Raw genomic sequence first — 24,595 nt, 5'->3', positions numbered from 1 at the left:
CGGCCCCAGGCAGGGAAGAACAGGCACCACCTCTATCCATTTCCCTTTAACTTGATACAGACTGGCCTTGCTCAGTGTCTAACGCACAGCCAGGGCCACAGGAAATCCACACACGCTCCTGGGTCTCTGGAGAGCTGGGCTTCTTGATGACAAGTAAGCTCCTGGTAAGAATTTCCTTCCCCAGGGAAACCCAGAGCAGTCGGTTAGACTGATTGACATCTTAATGCCCAGTGCCCAGAAGAAGACTAAAACATTCCCTCCTATGTACAAGGCCCCAAAGGGACAGGTCTGATAGCTTTGGGTGGCTCATTTTTTTTTTTTTAAAGCAATATTCTCTAAGTGTCTTTTCTCTCCTGTACCAGTGAAAGTGAAAGTCACTCAGTCATACCCGACTCTTTGTGACCCCATGGACTATACAGTCCACGGAATTCTGCAGGCCAGAATACTGGAGTGGGTAGCCTTTCCCTTCTTCAGGGGATCTTCCCAACCCAGGGATCAAACTCAGTTCTCCCGCATTGCAGGTGGATTCTTTACCAGCTGAGCCACCAGGGAAGCCCAAGAATCCTGGAGTGGATAGCCTATCCCTTCTCCAGGGGATCTTCCCGACCCAGGAATCAACTGAGCTATCAAGGAAGCTCGTATGTACCAGGCAGTATGCCAAATGCACTGAATGCATGATTTCATTTCAACCTCTTTGCAACCCTGAGTGTTAAGACCTAGCTTATCACACATCAGCCATGGCAGAGGGGCCAAGTCTGGAGGCAGGGACCAAAGGGAGGGAACTGGTCCAGAGGTGGGCTGGTTCCAGAGCCTTCACCTGCCCTCACACATTCCTCAACTCTGCTATGATCTGGAGTTTGGAGACCACCTGTTCACAGTCCAGGTAGGGTAGGGGAGAGAGACTTATACACCTCAGAACAATGGCACAGATGTCATGATGGGGCCCGGTGGGGCAAGGAAGAGAGGTCAGTTCAGAACAATATGTCCACTTCTGGTCACAAGGGTGGCAGCCAGAATTTGTGGCATTACAGCTGCATCCCAGGTTTTTCTCAGGCATGATTTTAGGTACTTCTTACACCTGTGCTTCCTTTTATTCTTTAATAGATAATAAGCATTTGTTGGACACTGACTCTGTGCCAGGCACTGGGAAAGCATTTTACATCATTTAATTTTCCCAGTACCCTATGGGGTGGATAGGATTTATCATTCCTGATTTATGGGGAGCAATAAAGGAACTTGCCCAAGGATGCAGAGGCAGAAAGAGGCTGAGCAGAGATTCCACCCCTGTGGGCATCTCCAAGTCCCTGGTGCCTTCCTCTGGACTTCCATTTCAGCTTCTCCCCTGCAAACCCAGAGTGCGCACCCTTCACATACTCTTTGACAAGGAAAACATTAAGTCCCAAAGGCATGGCATTGTCTCGGTCACCACTAAGCCTGGGACTTCCCAGCTCCAAGCAGGTGCTCAAAGCACATCTGTTGAATGAATGAATGTCACTGCATCTGTCCGCCACACTAGACAGGGCAGCCTTCAGGCAGGAACCGTGTCATAAACACAGCATTTACTGGGGGATTCCCGGAGGACGGAGGGTCAGCACCCTGATCCTTGGAAGTAACCAACCACAGACCCAAGAGCTCTGAGATAGACCACGGTGCTCCCTTCATCCCTTCTCTCCTCCACCCAGGCCAACCCAGGGTCCCTGAAGGACATCCGGGCCTGACCCTACCTGCCCTGAATCTGCAGTGACTCAGCTATGCCTTGGCAAAAGGAAATCTTGTCAAATCATTTACCGAAAGGAGCAAATTTGTTTTTATCTGAGCTGAGGGCTATTTTCTTTTACCTCTCATACATAAGAGCTCACGGGGCAAGAGACCTAAAAACAATAACAGCAACAAAGTAAGGGCACCAATCAGGCTGATCGACCTTACGGCACCTTAGGAACCAAATCAAACAAAATGCTTCAGCCTAGATCAAAACTCACTGGGTCCCAAACAGCATGGACTGTTGGGAGTATTCAGAGTTAATTTTCTTCCCCAGTGCTTTGTCAGATCTCAGAAATAACAGCTGCTCACTATAGAAGGTCCAAATAATACAGAATCATTTCATAAAGAAAATTTAAAAACCATCAGTAGGACAGACTATTATTGACAGATAACAGGCAAATATACAGGCCCTGTTTTAAATAAATGGGATCTGGCTCTAATACTATTATATAACCTGTTTCTTTCTTCTCAAAAATATGCTGTAATCATCTTTCCATATCCACAGACACAAATTAATATAATTTGGGGGGACTGATTGTTATTCTAATCCAGAGGTCAACAGACTTTCTCTGTAAAGAGCCAAAAAGTAATTATTTTAGGCTCGATAGGCCCCTTAATGGAGAAGGCAATGGCCACCCACTCCAGTACTCTTGCCCGGAAAATCCCATGGACGGAGGAGCCTGGTGGGCTGCAGTCCATGGGGTCGCAAAGAGTGGGACACGACTGAGGGACTTCCCTTTCACTTTTCACTTTCATGCATTGGAGAAGGAAATGGCAACCCACTCCAGTGTTCTTGCCTGGAGAATCCCAGGGACGGGGGAGCCTGATGGGCTGCCATCTATCGGGCTGCACAGAGTCGGACATGACTGAAGTGACTTAGCAGGCCCCTTAAGGTCTCTGACGCATATTCTTCTGCTTTTTGTTTAACGTGTTTGTTTGTGTGTTTCAGTTTTTTTTTTTTTTTTTTGGCCTCAGGGCTTGTGGAGGTCTTAGTTTCCTGAACAAGGATTGAACTCCAGCCCTTAAGAGTTAAAGTGTGGAGTCCTAACAACTAGACTACCAGGGAATTCCTGTTGGGTCGCAAAGAGTCGGACACGACTGAGCGACTGAACTGAACTGAAAAGTGTAAAAAAAAACATTTTTAGCTCAAGGACTATACAAGAACAGACTACAAGCTGGAGCTAGTCTCACTTACAGACACTAATGCTCCCAAAGATAGTTACTTAATAAACCTCCGATTAAAAGACACATAGGTTGCTTCTGCTCTTTTGGTATTATAAACAGTATTGTGATAAATGTCTTTGTGCACAAAGATATCTGATGGTCTCCTTGGGAAATTCCTAGGATCTCAGAGCTAGAAGGAAACTTCCCAGTGAGGGCATTCCCTCTGTGGCACTCCAGACAAATGACTACGCAGTTTCTGCTTGTGTACATCCAGAGATGGGGAACTCGCCACCTGCAGCACAGTCCTTCCCATTGGGGACAACTCACAGGAAAACAAGTTCTTGGTTTTATCTGAGCTGAAAACTCCCTCCTTGTCACCTGGCACCATTTTTCCTGGTTACACTCACAAATCACAGGTTCTAAACCTAACCCTTCTCTTGTCCACGTGTTGGAAAATAAAGATGTTAATGGTACTCCCTTCACCCAGCTTGGTGAGACCTGAGTTAATATGAAGAAGAGTAAGTGCTCAGTATGGCTGGTTGGTAAGCTGCCTTCTCACACCGAGTAGCCATTCCTTGGAGCCCCCATCTCAGTTGGGCCTCAGGCATTCAAGAATATGATTATCTAACTTGATGATCCAGTGGTTAAGAATCCACCTGCCAATGCAGGAGACATGGGTTCGATACCTGGTCCAGGAGGGTTTCACGTGCCTCCAGGCAACTAAGCCTTTGTGCCACAACTGCTAAGCCCGTGCCTAGGGCCCACGCTCTGCAACAAGAGAAGCCACCACAATGAGAAGCCCGTGCACCTCAAGGAAGAGCAGCCCCTGCTCACTGCAACTGCAGAAAGGCCCATCATCAACGAAGACCCAGCGCAGCCAAAAAGAAACAAAGAAAATCTTTTTAAAAATGGAATGATGCGAGTAAAGACGGTACCACCCTCTGGGTTAAGGGAGGGCCAAGACGATGCAGGTAAGCCACATCACAGACGCTCAGGCCTTCTCCCATCTCTCCAGGCAGGTAAGGGAGGCTGAATCTACTTTCAGTGGGATCTATAACCCCAAAGCCATTAACGTGGACACGGGCCACACCAGGAAGGGTGGCCTCTGTGGATACGTTTTCAGGTTTCTGCCCCTTGGCTGGCTGCATCCACCATACATACACGTGGTGGGGTCTCTCCTTTTATTTATTTTTTTACTTTTTATTTTTCCCCCAGATGCGTTTTTGTGTATTTCTTACTTCACTGACATCACTGCTGGTGGGACATCAGCTTAAGCCATGCTCCCATCACATCATGCACCCCAGGCGGGCAACTTTGTTCCAGCTCACAACTTTGTTCCTCTCCTTCTACTTCTCCCTGAGCTCCTTGCACCTCCAGCAGGTAGTATCACTACCAAAGTTTCAGTAACAACCGTAGTGGGTTAAACGGCAGCCCCTAAAAAGACAAGTCCACATCCCAACACCCAGAACTTGTGAAAGTGGCCTGATTTAGAAAAGGGGTCTTTACACATGTAATTACATTTTTTTTTTTTTTAATTTATACGTTTTTTTTTTTTTGGTTGTGCAAGTAGGATCTTAGTTCCCTGACTAGGGATAGAACCCCCTGCATTGGGAGTGCATCTTAACCACTGGACCACCATGGAAGTCCCTAAGTTAAGGATCTTGAGACCATCCTGGATTATTGGGGTGGGCCCCTAGCTCTAATGACAAGTGTCCTTGTAAGAGACACACAACACACAGGAAGAATGAAGGCCATGTGAAGATGGGAGCAGAGATTACACTGATGTGGCCACAAGCCACGGACTGTTGGAGTCACCAGAAGCCGAAGAGGAAAGGAAGATTTTTCCCCAAAAGCCTTCAGAGGGAATGCAGTCCTGGAGACACTTTCTGGACTTCTGGCCTCCAAGAATATAAAAGACTACATTTCTGTTGTCTTAAGCCGTTGGGTTTGCAGCAATGCATTACAGCAGCTCTGGGAAATGATACAGTAAAAGTGCAGCCAAGGAGAAGCATGGACTTTGGCACCAGACACACCTAGATTTAAGCCCCAGCTCTGCTTCTAACCAGTCAATCCTAAAGGAAATCAACCCTGAAGATTCACTGGAAGGACTGATGCTGAAGGTAAAGCTCCAATACTTTGTCCATCTGATGCGAAGAGCTGACTTCACATCAGAAAGTCAGATTTAGAAAAGACCCTGATTCTGCGGAAGATTGAAGGCAGGAGGAGACGGGGATGACAGAGAATGAGATGATTGGATGGCATCACCAACTCAATGGACATGAGTTTGAGCAAACTCCAGGAGATGACGAAGGACAGGGAAGCCTGGCGTGCTATAATCCATGGGGTTGCAGAGTCGGACACGACTGAGCGACTGAACAACAACAGATGCTTCTAACCGTAAGACCCGGGGTGAGTTCTAACTTCTCTGAGCCTCAGTTTGCTCCTCTGTGAACTGGGTATAACCATCCTTCCTCTCGAGGGTGTGGTGAGTGTGGGATGAGTTCATGCCTATGATCTCCCTAGCACACTCCTGGCACATTCGTATCATATGGCTTCTCTTCTTGTCCAGATGAGGAAGATGGGCCCAGAATGATCCCTGGGGTCCCAGGCTCCTGACTCCTTTTCTGGCCCTTTGGTAACCTACCACCATCGAGATGAAACACAGAGCCCTGTTCTGGAACTTCCTCCCTAGAAGAGGCTCTGATCTGGAACACTGAGTTCAAACTTCCCCACCCACTTTGCAGATGGGAAAACTGAGGCCTGGAGAGGGAAAGACAATTGTGCAAGGTCACACAGAATAGCAGTTCCCCCGACTTCTAGGAGCCCAAGTTCTTTCTACTTCTTGAAGCTGCCCTCCCAGGAGCTAAATCTCAGATGAGGGTTCAAGGTAAGAGGCCAAAGGGAAACGGGCTCCTGTCCATGGCTTCAGAGTTCCTGACAAGATTGCTGCCTGCACTGTCCATCCCTGCGTCCAGTGGTTAACCAGGGAGGGTGGGTCCATGGATGCAACTGTCCCCATCACTGTCAGCATCTCTGCCACCATCTCCAACACAACAGCTACACAGACTCAGTACTTAACACGAGTCTGGTGTATTATACTGCATCCTACCATGACATTTATAAAGATTATCTCATTCAATCACTCCAACAACCCTATGAAATTGCTATTATCATCCTCATAACAAAGGAGGAAAGTGAGCCTTGGAGAGCATACTGGGTTGAATAGTTGCCCTCAAAATTCACACCTAAGGAGTTCCCTGGTGGTTCAGTGGTTAAAAATCCACTTTCCAATGCAGGGGACACGGGTTCAATCCCTGGTCCAGGAAGATCTCACTTGCCATGGAGCAATTATGTCCATTCACCACAACTGTTGAGCCCATGCCCTGCAACTACTGAGCCTGTGCCCTAGAGCCATGCTACACAAGAGAAGCCACTGCAATGAATACAATAAAGTTATTTTTTTAAAAAAAGAAATGGTTGTCCTATTGAATAGATTAAGGTGGGCCCTAAATCCAATGACTGGTGTCCTTGTAAGAGGAGAACAGAGACACACAGAGCGACACGGTCATGTGAAAACGCAGCCAAGAACTGGAGGGACACAGCTACAAGCCCAGAGGATAACAGCGAGTGCCGGCCACCACCAGAAGCTCAGGGACCAAGGACTCTTCCCCAGAGCCTTCAGAGGGAGCAGAGTCCTGTTGATTTCAGACTTCGAGCCTCCTGAACTATAAAGAAAGTATTTCTATTGTTTTAAACCACCCAGTTGATGGACTGCCTGGTGGTCCAGTGGCTAAGACTCCACGCTCCCCAGACAGGGGGACTGGATTTGATCCCTAGTCAGGGAACGAGAGTCCACAGGCCAAAACTAAAGATCCCAAATGCCACATGGAATGTCTAAGATCCTGCCTGCTGCAACCCAGCACAGCCAAATAAAAATAAATATTTTTTAGAAAACAAAAATAAACCACCCTGTTTATGGTGATTCGTTATGGCAGCCCTAGGGAATGAATACATAAGGATAACCGTCTTGCCAGCAGTGGCCTAAAACACAGAAGCAATGTCTGTTAAAACTGCTCCACTCCCCTGCAAGACCAGCAAAAAGACTTTTTTCATCAGAAATACAGAATGCTAGCACTGGAAAGAAAGACAGCTGATAAGAGTATTTACTGGGCATTTACTATGTGCCAGTTGCCTTGCTAAGGGCCTTATGTGTGTTCACCATCCCACTGAAGGGGCATAACCACCACAGGAGGTGACCATTATTCTCCCCATTTACAGGTGAGAAAGGTTGAGGCTCAGAGGGCTGAAGTGACTCACCCAAAATCCTGGAGCTAGGAGTGGCAGGACCTGGGTAAGTCTTGGGTTAATTCCAGAACCCAGAGTCCTGACCTCTACCCCATCTTCTCTCAGTTGGTCAAGTTCAATCCCTTTGTTTTACAAATGAAGAAACCAAGGCATAGCTACAGTGGTGATCCCAAAGGCTGTGCCCACGCTGGGGGATGAACAGCTTAAATAAAGCAACGGCCACCCAGCGGTCCAGCTGAGGCTCCCTGTATTTGTAAACAAGGGGTGCTTGCTCTTCCCACTGGCAAAACAAGTTGGGGTGGGCAGGGAGGGCAGCAAGCTATGACCTGCCCACCATCTGAGTGGCGAGTAGCCAGAAACTAGTTAGTTATCTCAGTTTTGGCAAAGCCTGAGGAAGCAAAGTGGTTAATGACAACGAGGCCCAGCAAGCGTGTCGAAAGAGAAGATTAAAGGCTGGAACGTAGAAATACAAGGCTCCTGAGCTGCACATGAGTGAGGGGGGTGGGGTGGCCTCCAGAGAGCACTCAGCAATAAACAGGGCAGGCACCTTGTTTGGTTCAGTTCAAGAACCACAACACACCCATGGGAGGCAGGGAAGAGAACCTCGTCTCCACTCTGGCTCTGCTTCTGGCGTAAGGATGACTGGACCAGCGGATGAGGCAGCTGGACACTGCCCCAGAGGCAGATTTCCTTAGATGTGACGTATCAGCCCATGGGTCTCTGGAAATAGAACATGTCCGTCCTGCAAACACCTACTGATATGCTACCTGAGTATCAGACCCTAGACTGGGGCTCCAAAGGATGCTCACTGCACCCCCTCATCTGGGGAGACAGGAATGAGTGATCAGGGATTTGAAAACTGTATGGGTCTCTGATGCGGCATGCGCTGGACACTGTGGGAACACGGAGGAGGCATCAAAGAAGGCTCCCTGGAGGAAAGACTTACTAAGCAGAAAGTGAAAAGTGAAAGTGAAAGTTGCTCAGTCGTATCCGATTCTTTTCAACCCCAAGGACTATACAGTCCATGGAATTCTCCAGGTCAGAATACAGGAGCGGGTAGCCGTTCCCTTCTCCAGGGGATCTTCCCAACCCAGGATCAAACCCAGGTCTCCTGCATTGCAGGTGGATTCTTTACCAGCTGAGCCACAAGGGAAGCCCTACGAAGCTGAAAAGGAAGGGGTGTTACTGTAGAGCAAACAGAAGTCTGAGGTTCCTGCACATCTTCTTTCCCTCTTGTCTTGTCCTTGGGAGAGTTTTCTTATACATCCCAGCCCCTCAGAGGGAGTCTCATTAACAAAGTGCCAATTAGATATTTAAGAAACTCTCGGTGAAGCCTCCTCAGAGCCAGGGATTGAGCTAGGAAACAGGATAGAAGATGATGGGACGCAGTCCCTGCCCTCCAAGAGCCACCAGTGTAAAAGGGAAGACAAGCACCGGAACGTGCGATTACACTACAGCCAGAAAATGCCCAATTCAAGACCACTGATGTTTGTGTGTGTCTCCCCTCTTCCTATATGACAGGCACTGGATGAAGGTACTTGATTTCCATCACTGCACTTAATCCTCATGACAAATTACTCTGGTGAACATTGTCACTGCATTTAGCAGACCAGGGGACTCTGAGGCTCAAAGAGACAGAGAAACTTGCCCAAGATCATAGAGCCAGTAGGTTATACGACCAGGACTCAATCCCAGGTCTGTTTGACCCCGTGATGGTCATTAATTTTATGTGTCTATGTGGCTAGGCTACAGTGCCCAGTTACTTACTCAATATTGCGGAGGAACCAGAGATCAAATTGCCAACATCCGTTGGACTACAGAAAAAGCAAGTGAGTTCCAGAAAAACTCACTACTTGTGCTTCACTGACTACACTAAACACTTTGACTGTGTGGATCACAACAAACTGGAAAATTCTTAAAGAGAGAGGAATACCAGACCACTTTACCTGCCTCCTGAGAAATCTGTAGGCAGGTCAAGAAGCAATGATTAGAACTGCACATGGAAAAACAGACTAGTTCAAAATTGGAAAAGGAGCACAACAAGGCTATATATTATCACCCTGCTTATTTAACTTATATGCACATCATGCAAAATGCTGGGTTGGATGAATCACAAGCTGGAATCAAGATTGCCAGGAGAAGTATCAACAACCTCAGATATGCAGATGATACTACCCTAATGGCAGAAACCAAAGAGGAACTGAAGAGCCTTTTGATGAAGATGAAAGAGGAAAGTGAAAAAGCTGGCTTAAAACTCAACATTCAAAAAACTAAGATCATGGCTTCTGGCCCCATCACTTCATGGCAAATAGATGGGGAAGAAATTGAAACAGTGACAGATTTTATTTTCTTGGGCTCCAAAATCACTGCAGACTGTTGACTGTAGCCATGAAATTAAAAGATGTTTGCAACTTGGAAGAAAAGCTATGACAAACCTAGACAGCATATCTAGGCAGAGACATCATTTTGCTGACAAAGGTCCATAGAGCCAAAGCTATGGTTTTTCCAGTAATCATGTGTGGATGTGAGAGTTGGATCATAAAGAAGGCTGAGCAGTGAAGAATTGATGCTTTCAAACTGTGGTGTTGGAGAAGACTCTTGAGAGTCCCTTAGACAGCAAGAAGATCAAACTAGTCAACACTAAAGGAAATCAACCCTTTAGATTCATTGGAAGGACTGATGCTGAAGTTGAAGCTCCAATTCTTTGACCACCTGATGCAAAGAGCCAACTCATTGGAAAAGACCCTGATGCTGGGAAAGATTGAGGGCAGGAGGAGTAGAGGGTGACAGAGGATGAGATGGTTGGATGGCATCACTGACTCAGTGGACATGAGTTTAAGCATATTCTGGGAAATAGTGAAGCACAGGGAAGCCTGGCGTGCTGCAGTCCATGGGGTCGCAAAGAGTCAGACGCTACTTAGCGACTAAACAACAAATTTAATCAAACCCTAATCCAGTTGTTGCTGTGAAGGGATTTTGTAGATATGATTAACATCTACAATCAGTTGACTTTAAGAGGTTATCCATGATAATGAGTTTTGCCTGAAGAGCAAAACTAAGGCTTCCCAGAGGAAGAAGAAATTCTGCCTGTGGATCACAGCATCAGCTCTTGCCTGAGAGTTGCCAGCCTGCCAACCTGCCCACAAATTTCAAACTTGCCTAGCCATACCCCCCAGTCGCATAAGCCAATTCCTTGAACTATATCTCACTGGTCTTTTTTTTTTTTCTGGTAGGGTTCTGACTGACACAGACCTGAAAACCATGCTCTAGGCTAAGGCTGGTGCTAGGAAGCCACCATCTCCTCACCCCGAAAAGGACAATGACAACCACCAGATGCTAGGCTGTTCAGGGGGTTGAGTGTGATGAAGGCCAGTGGTCAGTAGAGAGAGGGCAGGCCTGGCCAGGCAAACACTTTCTAACCTTGGCGTCCTCGTGCAAAAGTCTTACATCTCTGAGCCTCAGCTTCATCATCTGTAAAGGCATATTCAGTAGTTCCTTTCTCATAAAAGTGCTATGAAGATTAAGTGAGATTTTGCATGGAAGGTTTCCAGCATGGCACCTTGTAATACGGCCAAAGCACAGGCTCGTTTTTGCCACAGTTTTAACTGGTTGGATTCTTAATTATTTTGAGTCGTTGCCATTGCCAAGTGAATGTTCCCATCCCATAATTCAGTGTAAAAAATGCCCACAACTTTATCATCCTTAGTGATCTTATATGAACGCTACACAGCTTGCCTGATCTGTCCCTCCACCGACCTCATGCCCAGGGCCACTCCTGGAGGGCGATGGGCAAGGCAGGCCTCGTGCAGAGCACTTCACACTCAGTCTCCTCTGACTCACACCAACCCTGGGAAGTGGGTATCAATACATTTCATTCACAGAAGGAACCTGTAGCACAGAGAGGCGCTTGCCAAGAAGCACAGAGGGAACAGAACCAGGGTCTAAAGTCACATGATCTGAAAAGCTCAGGCTTCTCCACTCCAAGCCCTTGGCCATGCTGAGCATTCCTTATTATATATACCTCCTTGTGCCCGACACACAGCAGTCTCACTTTTGTTTTATTTATTAACAGTTCAGTCTTTTATTTTATTCTTATTGTTTTAATATTTATTTTTATTTATTTCTTTATTTGGCTGTGCCGGGTCTTAGTTGTGGGATCTTTGTTGCAGAACTCTTAGTTGCGGCCTGTGGGATCTAGTTCCCTGACCAGGGATCACACCCAGGCCCCCTGCACTGGGAGAGCAGCGTCTTAGCCACTGGACCACCAGAAAAGTCCCCAACAATTCAGTATTTTCGTAACTATAAATCAACTTACCCCGTTCCACAGCCTCTTGTAATCCCTTGCTGTACAAAAGAGTCATTTTTCCACAATTGGGACCAGAGAGTATCCTGAATTCGACCTCCTTCATGGACATTCCTTCATGGGCACTGCATGACCGAGCTTCAGGAATCTCAGGCCTTGGTTCAAAGGCTGACTTTGCCATTTACCCACTGATGCCCTCAGCAAGCAAATTACCACCTCTGAGGCTCAGTGGCCTCATCTGTCAAATGGAAAGAAACAAGGGACCGTGTATGTCAAAGCGCTGGGAGAATTAAAAGAGACCATGTATGTGAGGCACTCGGTACAGAGCTGCCCACTGTGTCAGCCCTCGAGAAAGGTCAGCAGTGGTATCTTTGATGTTAAGTCCAACAAGTCGATATGCCATGCTTTGCTGTAGACCTCTCGCTTATCCAGAATGACCAGGCCTGAGCCCACGGAAGAAATGTCTTGGGGCCACCTGCCCCTCCCAACAGGGCAGCCCTGTGACCACGTGTGAGCTCCTGCCCTCCTCACCGAGAGGAATGGAAAATCACTAAATGTGGGGCATTTCCCGGCACTTCAGGAGGATGAGTTTTGTTTTGTTTTTTTTTTTTTGAGGATGAGTTTTTGTAACCAAGGGAAACAGATTACCTCCATCTGTCCTGCAGGGGCATCTGGCCTGGCTGGGAGAAGCAGCTTCTTTCCCTTGGCTTAATCCCTACCCCTGCTTCCAAGTCCCAGGCAACCAGCCAAAAGGCATCGTTCTCACCAATAACTTCCTGATATAGGCCAGGCCCTGCGCTAGGCCCTGCATCATTTCCCCTAACGCTTGCTCTCACTGTTGTCTCTGCTAAAACACCTCCTCCCAGCAACTGGCCTATACTCAATGGTCTCCTCCCCTGTCCCCCACCATCCTCCCCATCTTTACCAGCAGCCCCGCCATTCTCTCTCCTTGAGCCTGCTTGAGTTGATTTCATTGCCTATGCCATTGGCCTTACATCTATTTCTTTAGCATCTAACTTTTCGCCACTAGAATGTCAGCTCCATGAGGACAGGGACTGCGTCTTATCATTGTTGCACACCTAGCACCTAGAACCCTACCTGGTACTTAGGACGAGCTGCCGAATATATGTTTACCTGCCACGCAGGTGTTTTTCTATCATCCCCATTTCTCAGAGGAGAAAACAGGCTCAGTGAGGTGAGCCCAAGGGTGGAAGGCCAACAAGAAGCAGACCTGGATTTGCATCCCGTCTCTGAAGGACAGGCTGCTTCACCAGCTGCTGGCCTTGCCCCTGGGGGAACTGGGTTCTTTGGGCCCGTTTTGTGTTGTCAGTGGCCCCCAGGCTGGGCTGCCCTGTGTAGGAACTCACTTTTAACGTTCCCAGCTACTCCTGTTTCCAGACACCCTTTGGCTCAGATAATCCCAAGCATGGAAAGAGATGTAAGTGAGGGAAAGCAAAGTTCCAGTCCTGCACTGGCCACTGATTCAAAAGACAGAGAACCTCTCCAGGCTTCAGTTTACTCACTGGTAAATCAGAGGGGCTGAACTTGACATACAAGATGGCAGAGGACAGGGCAAAGGCTAAGCACGTAGCTCTACTATTCACAACAGCCAAGATGTGGAAACTCCAAATATCCATCAACAGATGAATGGATAAAGAAGATGTGGTACATATATACAATGGAATGTTACTCAGCCATAAAAAAGGAATGAAATAATGCCACTTGAAGCAACTCAAATGGACCTAGAGACTGTGATACTAAGTGCAACAAATCAGAAAGGGAAAGACAAATACCATAGGATACCACTTCTCTGTGGAATCTAAAATATGAAACAAATGAACATATCTACCAAACAGAAACAGACTCACAGACAAAACAGACTTGTGACTGCCGTGGGGGAAGGATGGAGTGGGAACTCAAGATTAGCATATGCAAATTATTAACATTATAAACAGGATGGATAAACAACAAGGTCCTACTGTACTGCATGGTACAGGGCGCTACATTCAATATCCTAAGATAAACCACAGTGGAAAAGAATATAAATAAGAACATATGTATATATTCAGTTACATATATATAACTGAATCTCTTTACTGAATAGCAGAAATTAACACAACATTGTAAACCAATGAATCTTCAATTTAAAAAAAGAGTGTGGGCTCTGCAATCAGAATGACCTGACTTCAATCCGACTCCAGGACTTTGAGGATGTTATTATATCAAACATTCTCTGAGCCTTGAGTTTCCCCATCTAGAAAATAGGGTAAACAGTACTCACTAATAGGGTGAGGATTAAACAGGATAATATATACACATATCTAAGCAGAGCGCCTGGCACAAAATAAATATTCAGTAAAGAGAATCATCATCCGTGATTCAAAATTCTATGCCCTGGTGAAAAGGTTACTTCTGCAGGGGAGGGCAGCGAGGCCATTTCCACCTCTCCCTGTGTCATGTTTGTTGAATGGGGCTTACCTGGGCCAGCTGCATTGGGAGCATGGAGTCTTAGCCACTGACCACCAGGGAAGTGCCCTGAATGGGACTTTTTGACTTCAAAGGACTCTGAAGTTTGAGTTCCTTCCACTTATCAAGAAAGACTTGGGAAGTTGCAGAAGAAAAAATTCTTGCTGTACACACCCACCCCAGCCAGAGACAAAGCTGCTGATTTCTGCAGCTGCACTGGGAGCTCTGAATCAATAGAACACAACCCAGACACCCCGTCCTACTCCGTGCCCCTCAGCTGGTAATGGGGCCGCTGCAGCTTGCATGATGGTAAATTGCTAATTTAAGCCTGGCTTCTGCTCTACCCCTCGATTATCCCTCTTCCTGTGCATGTTATGATGTTCCGGGTAGCCAATTAGATTTAGAGGTCCCAGGACTCTGACGTTAATGAAATCATGTCTTGCCCTTGCACAGCCCTCTTCCTCTAAAGTTCAGGCATCATCCTCCAGGAAGGGGAGAAGGGAAATCTGAGAAGCATTCTTCCTCCAGTCCCAGCTGCGGGAAGAGGAGCCTGAAATTATGTCTGTCTGTCTTTTCTCTACCTGAATCTCCAGTGCCAAGCCTCCACATAGTGGTTTGCCAGAACCCTCTTGCACAGCTTCATGGACAGGAAACTCCCTGTATTACACAGTGGCCCATACCTCCCTGAAGAGCTCTATCAGAAAATTCCTTAAGGAAATAATATGAGATGTGCACAAACATATGGATTTAAGAACATTCACAGATACATTATTTAGATTGGCATAATATGGGAAACAGCATAAGTACCCCCATATAAAAGACATTCATACAACACAGCTATCAAAAATCATGTCTGCAGGGACTTCCCTGGCGGTCAAGGAGCTGAGGGTCCGCCATCCCACTGCAGGGGGCCCGGGTTCCCTCCCTGGTCAAGGAACTAGATCCCACACACTGCAACTAGGAATTTGAGTGCTGCAACTGAAGATTCCACATGCCCCAATGAAAATGGAAGACATCACGTACTTCAACTAAGACCCAGCACAACCAAATAAAATCATGTCTTCAAAGAAGCAAATTTGGAAAACTCAGCAGTGGCCACAGGACTGGAAAAGGTCAGTTTTCATTCCAATCCCAAAGAAAGGCAATGCCAAAGAACGTTCAAACTACCGCACAATTGCACTCATCTCACATGCTAGCAAAGTAATGCTCAAAATTCTCCAAGCCAGGCTTCAGCAGTATGTGAACCATGAACTTGCAGATGTTCAAGCTGGATTTAGGAAAGGCAGAGGGACCAGAGATCAAATTGCCAACATCCACTGAATCACAGAAAAAGCAAGAAAGTTCCAGAAAAACATCTATTTCTACTTTATTGACTATAACCAAAGCCTTTGACTGTGTGGATCACAACAAACTGTGGAAAATTCTTCAAGAGATGGGAACACCAGACCATCTGACCTGCCTCCTGAGAAATCTGTATGCAGGTCAAGAAGCAACAATTAGAACTGGACATGGAACAACAGACTGGTTCCAAATCAGGAAAGGAGTATATCAAGGCTGTATATTGTCACCTTGTTTATTTAACTTAAATGCAGAGAACATCAAGCGAAACACTGGGCTGGATGAAGCACAAGCTGGAATCAAGATTGCTGGGAGAAATATCAATAACTTCAGATATGCAGATGATACTACCCTTAAGGTAGGAAGTGAAGAAGAATTAAAGAGCCTCTTGATGAAAGTGAAAGAGGAGAGTGAAAAAGTTGGCTTAAAACTCAACATTCAGAAAACTAAGATCATGGCATCCAGTCCCATCACTTCATGGCAAATAGATAGAGAAACAATGGAAACAGTGAGACTTTGTATTTTGGGGGGCTCCAAAATCACTGCAGATGGTGACTACAACCATGAAATTAAAAAATGCTTGCTCCTTGGAAGAAAAGCTATGACCAACCTGGACAGCATATTAAAAAGCAGACATATTATTTTGCCAACAAAGGTCTCTGTAGTCAAAGCTATGGTTTTTCCAGTAGTCATGTACGGATGTGAGAGTTGGACTATAAAGAAAGCTGAGCACTGAAGAATTGATGCTTTGAACTGTGGTGTTGGAGAAGACTCTTGAGAGTCCCTTGGACTGCAAGGAGATCCAACCAGTCCATCCTAAAGGAAATCAGTCCTGAATATTCATTGGAAGGACTGATGCTGAAACTCCAATACCTTGGCCACCTGATACAAAGAACTGACTCATTGGAAAAGACCCTGATGCTGGGAAAGATTGAAGGCAGGAGGAGAAGGGGACAACAGAAGATAAGATGGTTGGATGGCATCACTGACACGATGGACATGAGTTTGAGTAAGCTCCAAGAGTTGGTGATGGACAGGGAAGCCTGGCATGCTACAGTCCATAGGGGTGGCAAAGAGTCAGACATGACTGAACGACTGAACTGAACGATGTGAGAAGGCTGCTAGCAAAATATTATATATGATGTGCCCATTATTTCAACACAGTATGACTCCAATGTCATTAAAACACACACACACAGTGAGAGACACAGAAAGCGATGGGAAGCAAATACATCAAAATGACAAAGCATTTCTCTTTATGGTAGGATCATTGGTAACATTTGTCTCTGCTTAACTGCCTCAGTGTTTTCTGAAATAACTAGTGTTACTTATAGCAACATGTGTTACTGTGTTTATTGTAAAAGAAAATGTTTAGTATTGAGCTGATAGTTTCCCTGTAGTATCCACCCCAAAATTCTAGTTCCTCTGGGGCTCGAAAAATGTCAATCAAATGAATGAGATGCAAGTCTCACTCTTCTTCTAAATAGATAAAATCACGGAAAATATGTATAGCATACTTACCAAGTTCTGGCTCTGTACTGAATTCCTTCACATCCAGCCTCATGAGCTTCCCATAACCACCCTGTGAGGGTTGGGATCTCACAGGGGTCTATTTCTACTCCCATTTTACAGATGAGAAAACTGAGGCCAAGAAAGGTCATGCATGTATCTCCCAAGCTCCCTCTCTTAGTAAATGCGATTCCCAGATCAGTCTGGCTCTGACATCCAGGCTCTCAAGTGCTGTTACCTCATGCAGAGGCCTAAGAGGTTTGCAGACAGCAATCTGCCTTCTGCCCCAGCCCTGGTCCTCCCTCCTCTAACTAGGCAGGCCCAGCCTTCGCTTCCACTGCCCATGTGTCTCATGGACAGCAGTGGTAGAGTGGGTCTGGAGGGGTTTGGGAGCCAGGAAGATCTGGGTTTGCCCCTTTCTGGCTGTGAGAGCCACCTGCTCCATCTGAGCCTTCTGGTCCCCATCTCTCACTCCCTTGCAGGCCCACTGTGGCTCAGAGGAGCCTCTGGCCTGTGGCAGGAATGCGGAAGTTGACTCCTCCGGCTTCTCCCTGGTGTGCCTATGAGTCATACACACTCCCCAGAAAGTAAACCCAACAGGCTAGGAAGCCGGGCCCCGGGGCAGGGCCAGGAGGCACAGGGACACTGGCCAGGACTGCAGCTGCCCTCCCTGCTCAGCCTCACCAGGGCTCATCCGGCCCAGCCTCCGGCCTTCTTCGGGTCCCACAACACTGCAGTTTGAAAGGGACAACCAAGGCTAGGATTTCCAGGGCCTGCCCAAGGTCATCCAGCTCTCCACTGCCCTGATCCAGCCCCACTACACCAAATTCATCCTCTTGAACTCCATTCTGCACAGACTGCTCCAAAGTCCTCTTCCCCATGTCCTGTGACTCCAAGTTCCCTCATTTCCCAGCATGGCTGCCTTACCGTGGGCCCAAGAACCTGTCCAGTCTCACAACTCGAGCCTCAGCACAGCCTCCAGCCCCTCATACAGCCATGCTGGGCCTGAATCCAGGCTTCTCTTAAGTTCTCCCTCCCCTCTCCGCACCAGAATAGTAGTAACAGTGTTAGTCGCTCAGTCCTGTACGAGTCTTTGTGACCCGCCCTGGACTGCAGCCCACCAGGCTTTTCTGTCCATGGAATTCTCCAGGCGAGAAAACCAGAATGCGCTGCAATTTCCTACTCCAGGGTATCTTTCTGACCTAGGGATTGACCCCAGAAAGGTGAAAGAGGAGAATGAAAAAGCTGGCTTAAAACTCAATATTCAAAAAACTGAGATCATGGGTTCCAGTCCCATCACTTCATGGCAAATAGATGGGGGGAAAAATGGGGGTCCAAAATCATTGTGGACGGTGACTTCAGCCTTGAAAGTAGAAGATGCTTGCTTCTTGGAAGGAAAGCTAAGACAAAACCTAGACAGTGTATTAAAAAAGCAGAGGCATCACTTTGACAACAAAGGTCTGTATAGTCAAAGCTATGGTCTTTCCAGTAGTCATGTATGGATGTGAGAGTTGGACCATAAAGAAAGCTGAGTGCCGAAGAATTGATGCTTTCGAACTGTGGTGTTGGAGAATACTCTTGAGAGTCCTTCGGACTGCAAGGAGATCAAACCAGTCAATCCTAAAGGAAATTAACTCTGAAGATTCATTGGAAGGACTGATGTGAAAGCTGAAGCTCCAATTCCCTGGCCACCTGATGCAACGGGTTGACTCATTGGAAAAGACTCTGATGCTGAGAAAAATTGAAGGCAGGAAGAGAAGGGGGTGACAGAGGATGAGATGGTTGGATGGCATCACCAACTCAATGGACATGAGTCTGAGCAAACTCCGGGAGATGGCGAAGGACAGGGAAGCTGGCATGCTGCAGTCCAAACAGTCAGACATGAATGGGCAACTTAACAGCTCCAGTATCTGAGCCACCAGCGAAGCCCCCACCAGAATGACTCCCTCCAATTCCCGGGGGCTGGCTCATGGAGTTCCTCTAATATGTGCATCCCACTCCCCCAGGAATTTTGGAAAGCAGAGATTGTAGTCGGTGGTTCATCACCAGCCCCAGGGCCTGGCTGCAGCTCAGCTCTCAGCAGGTGCACCTGACAACCCTGTTGAGGCGGACACCCGCTTGCAAGACCTTTCCTGCTTTGGCGCCTGGCTGCCAGCCCTGCCCTCTAGCACTCCTCGTTCAGCCACAGTGAACTTCCCCGCCCTCTGCAGTGCTGCCTTCTGATCATCTCCTGAAGATTTCTTTGCTCGTGCTGTTCCCCCTGCGTGGAATGCTCCATCCTCACCTCTCTGTGGAGCCAACCCACTGCTCCCACCCACATCACGACTCAGCACAGACACCACCTGCCCTGGCTGGGTGCCTCCAGACTCCGTCAGCTCTGAAAATTTGCAATTGTCCCTGGAACTGTAACTTACTAGGGGGTCCAGGGCGCATGGCTGTGTCAGAAGCCAGGGCCCACGATGCGGCTTCAGCTGAGCATCTGGGCCGTGGGGGCTGCAGCTGGACAGGCCCGGCAGGATCAGTATCAGCAAATGCTTGTTGAATGAGTAAATGTGCAGATGATGCAGGAAGCAGGAAAGGACCTAAGGTGGAAAGTGTAGACAATCTCATGGCCACCAGCTCTGCCTGCCTGGAACAGCCACTGGGGTGCCAGTTAATCTCAGCATCTGGCATGTGCTGAAGGCCTACTCTGTGCCCAGTGCTGTGCTATGACCTTTACATGCATGATCTCACGTAGTCCTCCCAAGAGCCTATCCTGATCACCACAATTTTGCAAATGCAGAAAGGGGGCTCAGGAGAGTTAAGCCGTTTCCCAAAGCCACGCCACCGGATATGGTAGAGCAGGGATGGCAGACCAGCACCACCTGACCTCCTGGTGTGACCTTCTCCATTGCACTGTCTCACCTCACTGGGATCTCTCCTGGTCCAAGGGCCCCAGGGTCTGCAAGACCTCAATCCAGGCAAGAGAGGGGAGGGAGACCAGAAGGCAGGAGGTTCACGCTGGGTCTCCAAGAGCAAGACAGGAACTCAGGGCTCCCCCCACCGAGCACTTGTTCCAGCCACCCCTGGCACCTGGGCAGTAGACAGAGGGGACAACCAGAATGCCTCACTCATCTGTCGTGACCCTGCCCCACACCAGGCTGCCAGGCCCAATCCCCCCTCCCTGCTTGCTCTGTGCTGCAGCTCCCTGGGATGGGAGGCAAAACACAATGCTCTAGCAACACCACCTTGTCATCTTTAGGACAAAGGTGCCTCTTAGGCAGGTGCTACAATCCACATTTTATAAATGACGAAACCGCAGGGCAGAGCAGCCATCCAGCCTGCTAAAGATCTGGGCAGGTGGCAGAGCTGGCATCTGATACAAGGAGAAGAGTCAGAAGAGACACCAGCCTAGGAAGAGCTCAAGAGGCAGAGTTATGAAGAGACAGGGAGGCCTGGTGGGGGGTTGGTGAGAGACACAGCAAGGTATAAACACGCCCAAACCAGGGTCAGGGAGAGGAGGAGGCAGCAGACAGGGCAGGCGGATGAGCAGCCACACCGGAGAAGCATCGACTCCATTCTCCTCCCTGAATTTGGGGTAGGCAAACCAGGAAGTTCTGGGCCACGTACAGGGAAGATGGCATCATCACTGATGACTTCTAAAGATGGAGTCATCAGAGATGTGGGGATCCTTAAGCCCTTCACACTCCACTCCACCTAGAGAGCTGGGATGGGAACTCTGAGATGCCAGCCCTGCTCAGGGCATGACTCCACCCGGAAGGAGGGGTTGTCGGGCATCTGCTGTAAAGACTCCCCAAGTCCCCACACTGGCTGAACTCACCCAGCAAGGGGAGGGAGGGAGCATCTGCCTGGGGACCACATATCCCCAAACTCCTGCTCACATTTCATGGAAATTTCAGAAACCACAGGCTGTTGGCTAAGAGTGCAATTCCCAGAGGCCCCTCTTGTGTATCCAGAGGGTGAACAGGCTTCCCAAGCATATCCTTGGAAGTTGGGATGGGGGAACAGGGAGTGCTTTGTGCTCTGGGATTCTGAGATTCCTGTGATCTTTTTTTTTCCAGCCCCTCATGCATGTCAGCCTTGTTCCTCACCTTTTTACTTAGTTACCCTCTCCATACCCTTCAGCTCCTCAGAGGCCTTCCTGGAATTTCCAGACCAGGTGAGACCCTCCCCGATCCCGGGTCTCACAGCTCACTCTTCCATGGCCCTCAGCACAGCTGCAAACTTCTATCTGTTGGATGACTAGTGGACGAATGTCTATTTCTCCCAGACCTAAGCTCCACGAGGGCAGGGATGGTGGATTTTCTTCCCCACCATCACATCTCAGCATCTAGCATGGATTTTTATTGAATGAGTTAATTCTTTTCATTCCTTCACATAGAAACCCTCCCTGTTCTCAAAGGGCTTAAAGGGCTCAGACACAACATGTCTCCTTTAATCCTCACCACCACCCCAGATGTGCTGCTGTTACATTCACTTTACACGCGAAGAAATGAGTTTTGGAAAGGTGAAGTCACTAGTCCAAATACACAGCAAGTAAGTGGCTTTGAACTCTGGATTTGCACATTGATGTGTCTGGCTTCTGGAGAAGGCAATGGCACCCCACTCCAGTACTCTTGCCTGGAAAATCCCATGGACGGAGGAGCCTGGTAGGCTGCAGTCCATGGGGTCTCGAACAGTCGGACACGACTGAGCGACTTCACTTTCACTTTTCCTTTCATGCATTGGAGAAGGAAATGGCAACCCACTGCAGTGTTCTTGCCTGGAGAATCCCAGAGACAGGGGAGCCTGGTGGGCTGACGTCTATGGGGTCACACAGAGTCGGACATGACTGAAGTGACTTAGCAGCAGCAGTGTCTGGCTTCAGAGCCCTAGCTCTGCCGCTCACCTCCCTCCTTCTTTGTCCCAACGGCCTTCTGGATCATTTTTGCAAACCCTCCCCTGCTCTCCAAGTAGGCTGAGCTCAGAACTCACAGGCAGAATTCATCCATTCAATCACTCATTCATTCAGCCAATCAACTGACTCACTTACTGGTGGGGCTGAGCTCTGCATGCTCAAAGAACCATGGATACACTGGAGGTTTTCTTCATCCTGGCTCCCCACTGTACACACACTGCTCTTGGGACTTTGCCAGCAGAATTCGAGCCCCAGACAGTTGCCCTGTCCCTAGCCTCCCTTTCAGTGGGGGAGGACTAAGTGCCAGGGCCTGTCATTCCCCTCCCCAAGGATGGCAGCCTAAAGCACATGTGCTGAATAACATGTGTAGTCACCGTGCTTTTGTCTCCATCATTCTCTGAGAACCCTAGGACAAGAGGAGGGATAGGATTCCGCCCCCTCCTTCTATGCGATTCTTTGTCCCCTACCCCAGGCAGCTCTGGAAAAAGTTCTGGACCTAGGGGAACAAGCCACCTTGCCTCCCTCTGAATTGCGGCTTCTTCAACTGTACACTGGAAGTGACAATGATGGGGATGCTGATGCCTATCCTACCAGGCTGCAGGAGAGGATTCAATCAGTTGGGCCCAGTGATCACATAGATGGCTGCCCCGGGAAATGTCGGCACGACACAGGGACCTAAGGGGCCCGCTATGCTGCTTGCAAGATGCACTTGACACAGGGTGATGTGGGGAAGGTTGATGGGCAGCACCCTAGCACATGCAGCCCAGAGCCTGCCCTCAGTGGACCCTCAGAAGTGAGAGGCCCTCCCCTGGCTCAGTAGGGCGGGGGGGTTCACTCATCAGCCGACCAGTCAGAGGCCCCAGGAAAGAGACTGGAGGTGGAAGTGAGCACACTGACACTTGGCTTTCCCCAGATCAGAGCACTGAGACCTCCGCCCCAGCCCCCCAGAGCACGAGTGCAGGAACCTGGGACTCCTGGAATCAGAGCTACTCCCAGGCCCACCTTAGGAAAAGCACCCCCTCACTCTCCTTCTGAGAAATCTAACTCCTCCTCCTCACACTTACTGGGTCCAGACACCATGCCAGCTGCATTTATAATGCTCTCTGAGTGCCACCTCACAAAAACACTGTCAAAGAAGACTCTATTACTTCCCCATTCTATAGATGAAGAAACTGAGGCTCAAAGAGGCCAAGCGGTTTACCCCAGTGGCAGAGCCAGTTCATGGACTACTTCCCAAGGTAAAGTGGGGAGAACCACTGACAAAGCAAAGATTGCTCCTGCCTGTGCTTGGGAAAATTTTCCCACTGGAGCTGGTGATGAGTCACTGAAAGAACAGGAAATTCTTGTGCCCTCCACTCCTCCTGGGGGAGCAAAGCTTCCCCCGAAATCATCCAAGCCAAAGTTCCCACAACACCCCAACACCACACAACACTCCAGTGTACTGTGCTCTGTCCAACAGAGACCTCCCATTCTGGAACTCATGGTCCCAGCTACAGAGACTGGGTCTCTATCCCCTAGACGAGCAAACTGAGGCAGGTGGGGTAGATGGTGGGCGAGAAGAAAGGGCCCCCAGTGTGACAGGCATCAGCAATTGGGCCAAGACCACAGTTCACATCTCCAGCCTCTGAATCCACAATCTGTCCCCTGCTCTCTGCCCTGTCTGGTGGCACCAGGCCCCAGAGAGGTTTAGGGTTGTCCCTTGGTCAGCCAGCACAGATGACCCATTTCCAGTTAACCAGGATGGGAGTTTCCTTTCAAGCCCTTTTGCCCGTGTCTGCATTGGTAGGGCTGGGTCAGGAAGACTGCTTCTGGGCAAGCCAATGATGCTTTAGACTCTCTGAGAAGGTCCCTGCACTGAACAGAGACACAGAAGAGAACTTTACTTCCTGAGATGAAAGTACAAACTCCAGTCCAGCCCAACCACATCACTTTTGCTTTTGCCAGGAAAAAAAAAAGACTGTTGGAGAAGAGGAGGTGAGAGAGGGGACATTTGTGAGGAGGATCCGCGGCCTCTCTGAATCACGTCCAGAGCTCAGAACCAGATGGCCCCGGGGAAGGAAGCAGAGAGTGACTGGCTGGCTCACTGTACCCGGGAACCATGGCGACCCCTCAGCAGATGCACACACAAGTGTCCAGAGCCACTCTGGATGCTCTCCTCCCATGGGGGCTTCAGGGTCCGACAAGAAACAACAGTCACGTTGTCACTCGCTCTTACAGAGAGAATCACCAACTGACAGTGTGAGACAAGCACATACACCAACACTGGAACCCCAACAGATGGTCCCCAAATGTGACTTGGTAAGCGTCTGTCAGCATGATGCAGATACACAAGCGCTCCTGTGCCCTCACCTGCATATTCAGCCCACACACTGCTGTCTCGCCCGAGGCCCAGCGCACCTCGGGCATCTCTGCCCACCACTACCAGGATTGTGGAGGTCCAAACACGCATCGGTACTGTCACAAACACAGAATCACGCACTCGCAAACTGTGACAGACACACAACTGTCACCAAACTGTCCCACACAGTCTGACACAGAAATAGGGGGAGGCCCACAGATTATCCAATGTTAGTTAAACGCGCGCGCGCGCACACACACACACACACACACACACATACACACACGCCAGGGTCCCCCTTGCCATGGAAGCGCTCTTTCTGCTGGGCCCCCGGGCGCCCCCTTCAGGAAGCCCAGAGGCCCCGGGTGTGCGGAGTCCGAGGTCAGGGTCCCAGGTCCGCGGTCCCCACCCTCACCCCTGGGGCCTTGCCGTGCGGTCCAACCCGCAGCGGACTCACCGGACGATCCCGAACATGACGAGCACGTTGCCCAGGAGCCCCACGGCGCACACCGCC

General features: G+C 48.8%; 1 protein-coding gene across 1 annotated transcript in view; it reads right to left on the bottom strand.

Moving 5' to 3' along the window:
* OPRD1 (opioid receptor, delta 1) overlaps nt 1-24,589 on the bottom strand; it is a 60,223-nt gene extending 35,634 nt beyond the window's left edge. The window contains exon 1 of the mRNA XM_010830263.1: nt 24,539-24,589. Coding sequence (XP_010828565.1) covers nt 24,539-24,555 — 17 coding nt within the window. The 5' untranslated portion in view covers nt 24,556-24,589. The remainder of the gene's footprint in view (nt 1-24,538) is intronic.
* Nucleotides 24,590-24,595: the final 6 nt, after the last annotated feature.

Source organism: Bison bison, unplaced genomic scaffold, assembly GCF_000754665.1.
Source record: "Bison bison bison isolate TAMUID 2011002044 unplaced genomic scaffold, Bison_UMD1.0 scf7180017864516, whole genome shotgun sequence".
NCBI classification, from domain to species: domain Eukaryota; kingdom Metazoa; phylum Chordata; class Mammalia; order Artiodactyla; family Bovidae; genus Bison; species Bison bison.
The sequence above is the reverse complement of the archived record's forward strand: the minus strand, read 5'-3'. Positions and strand labels throughout refer to the sequence as shown.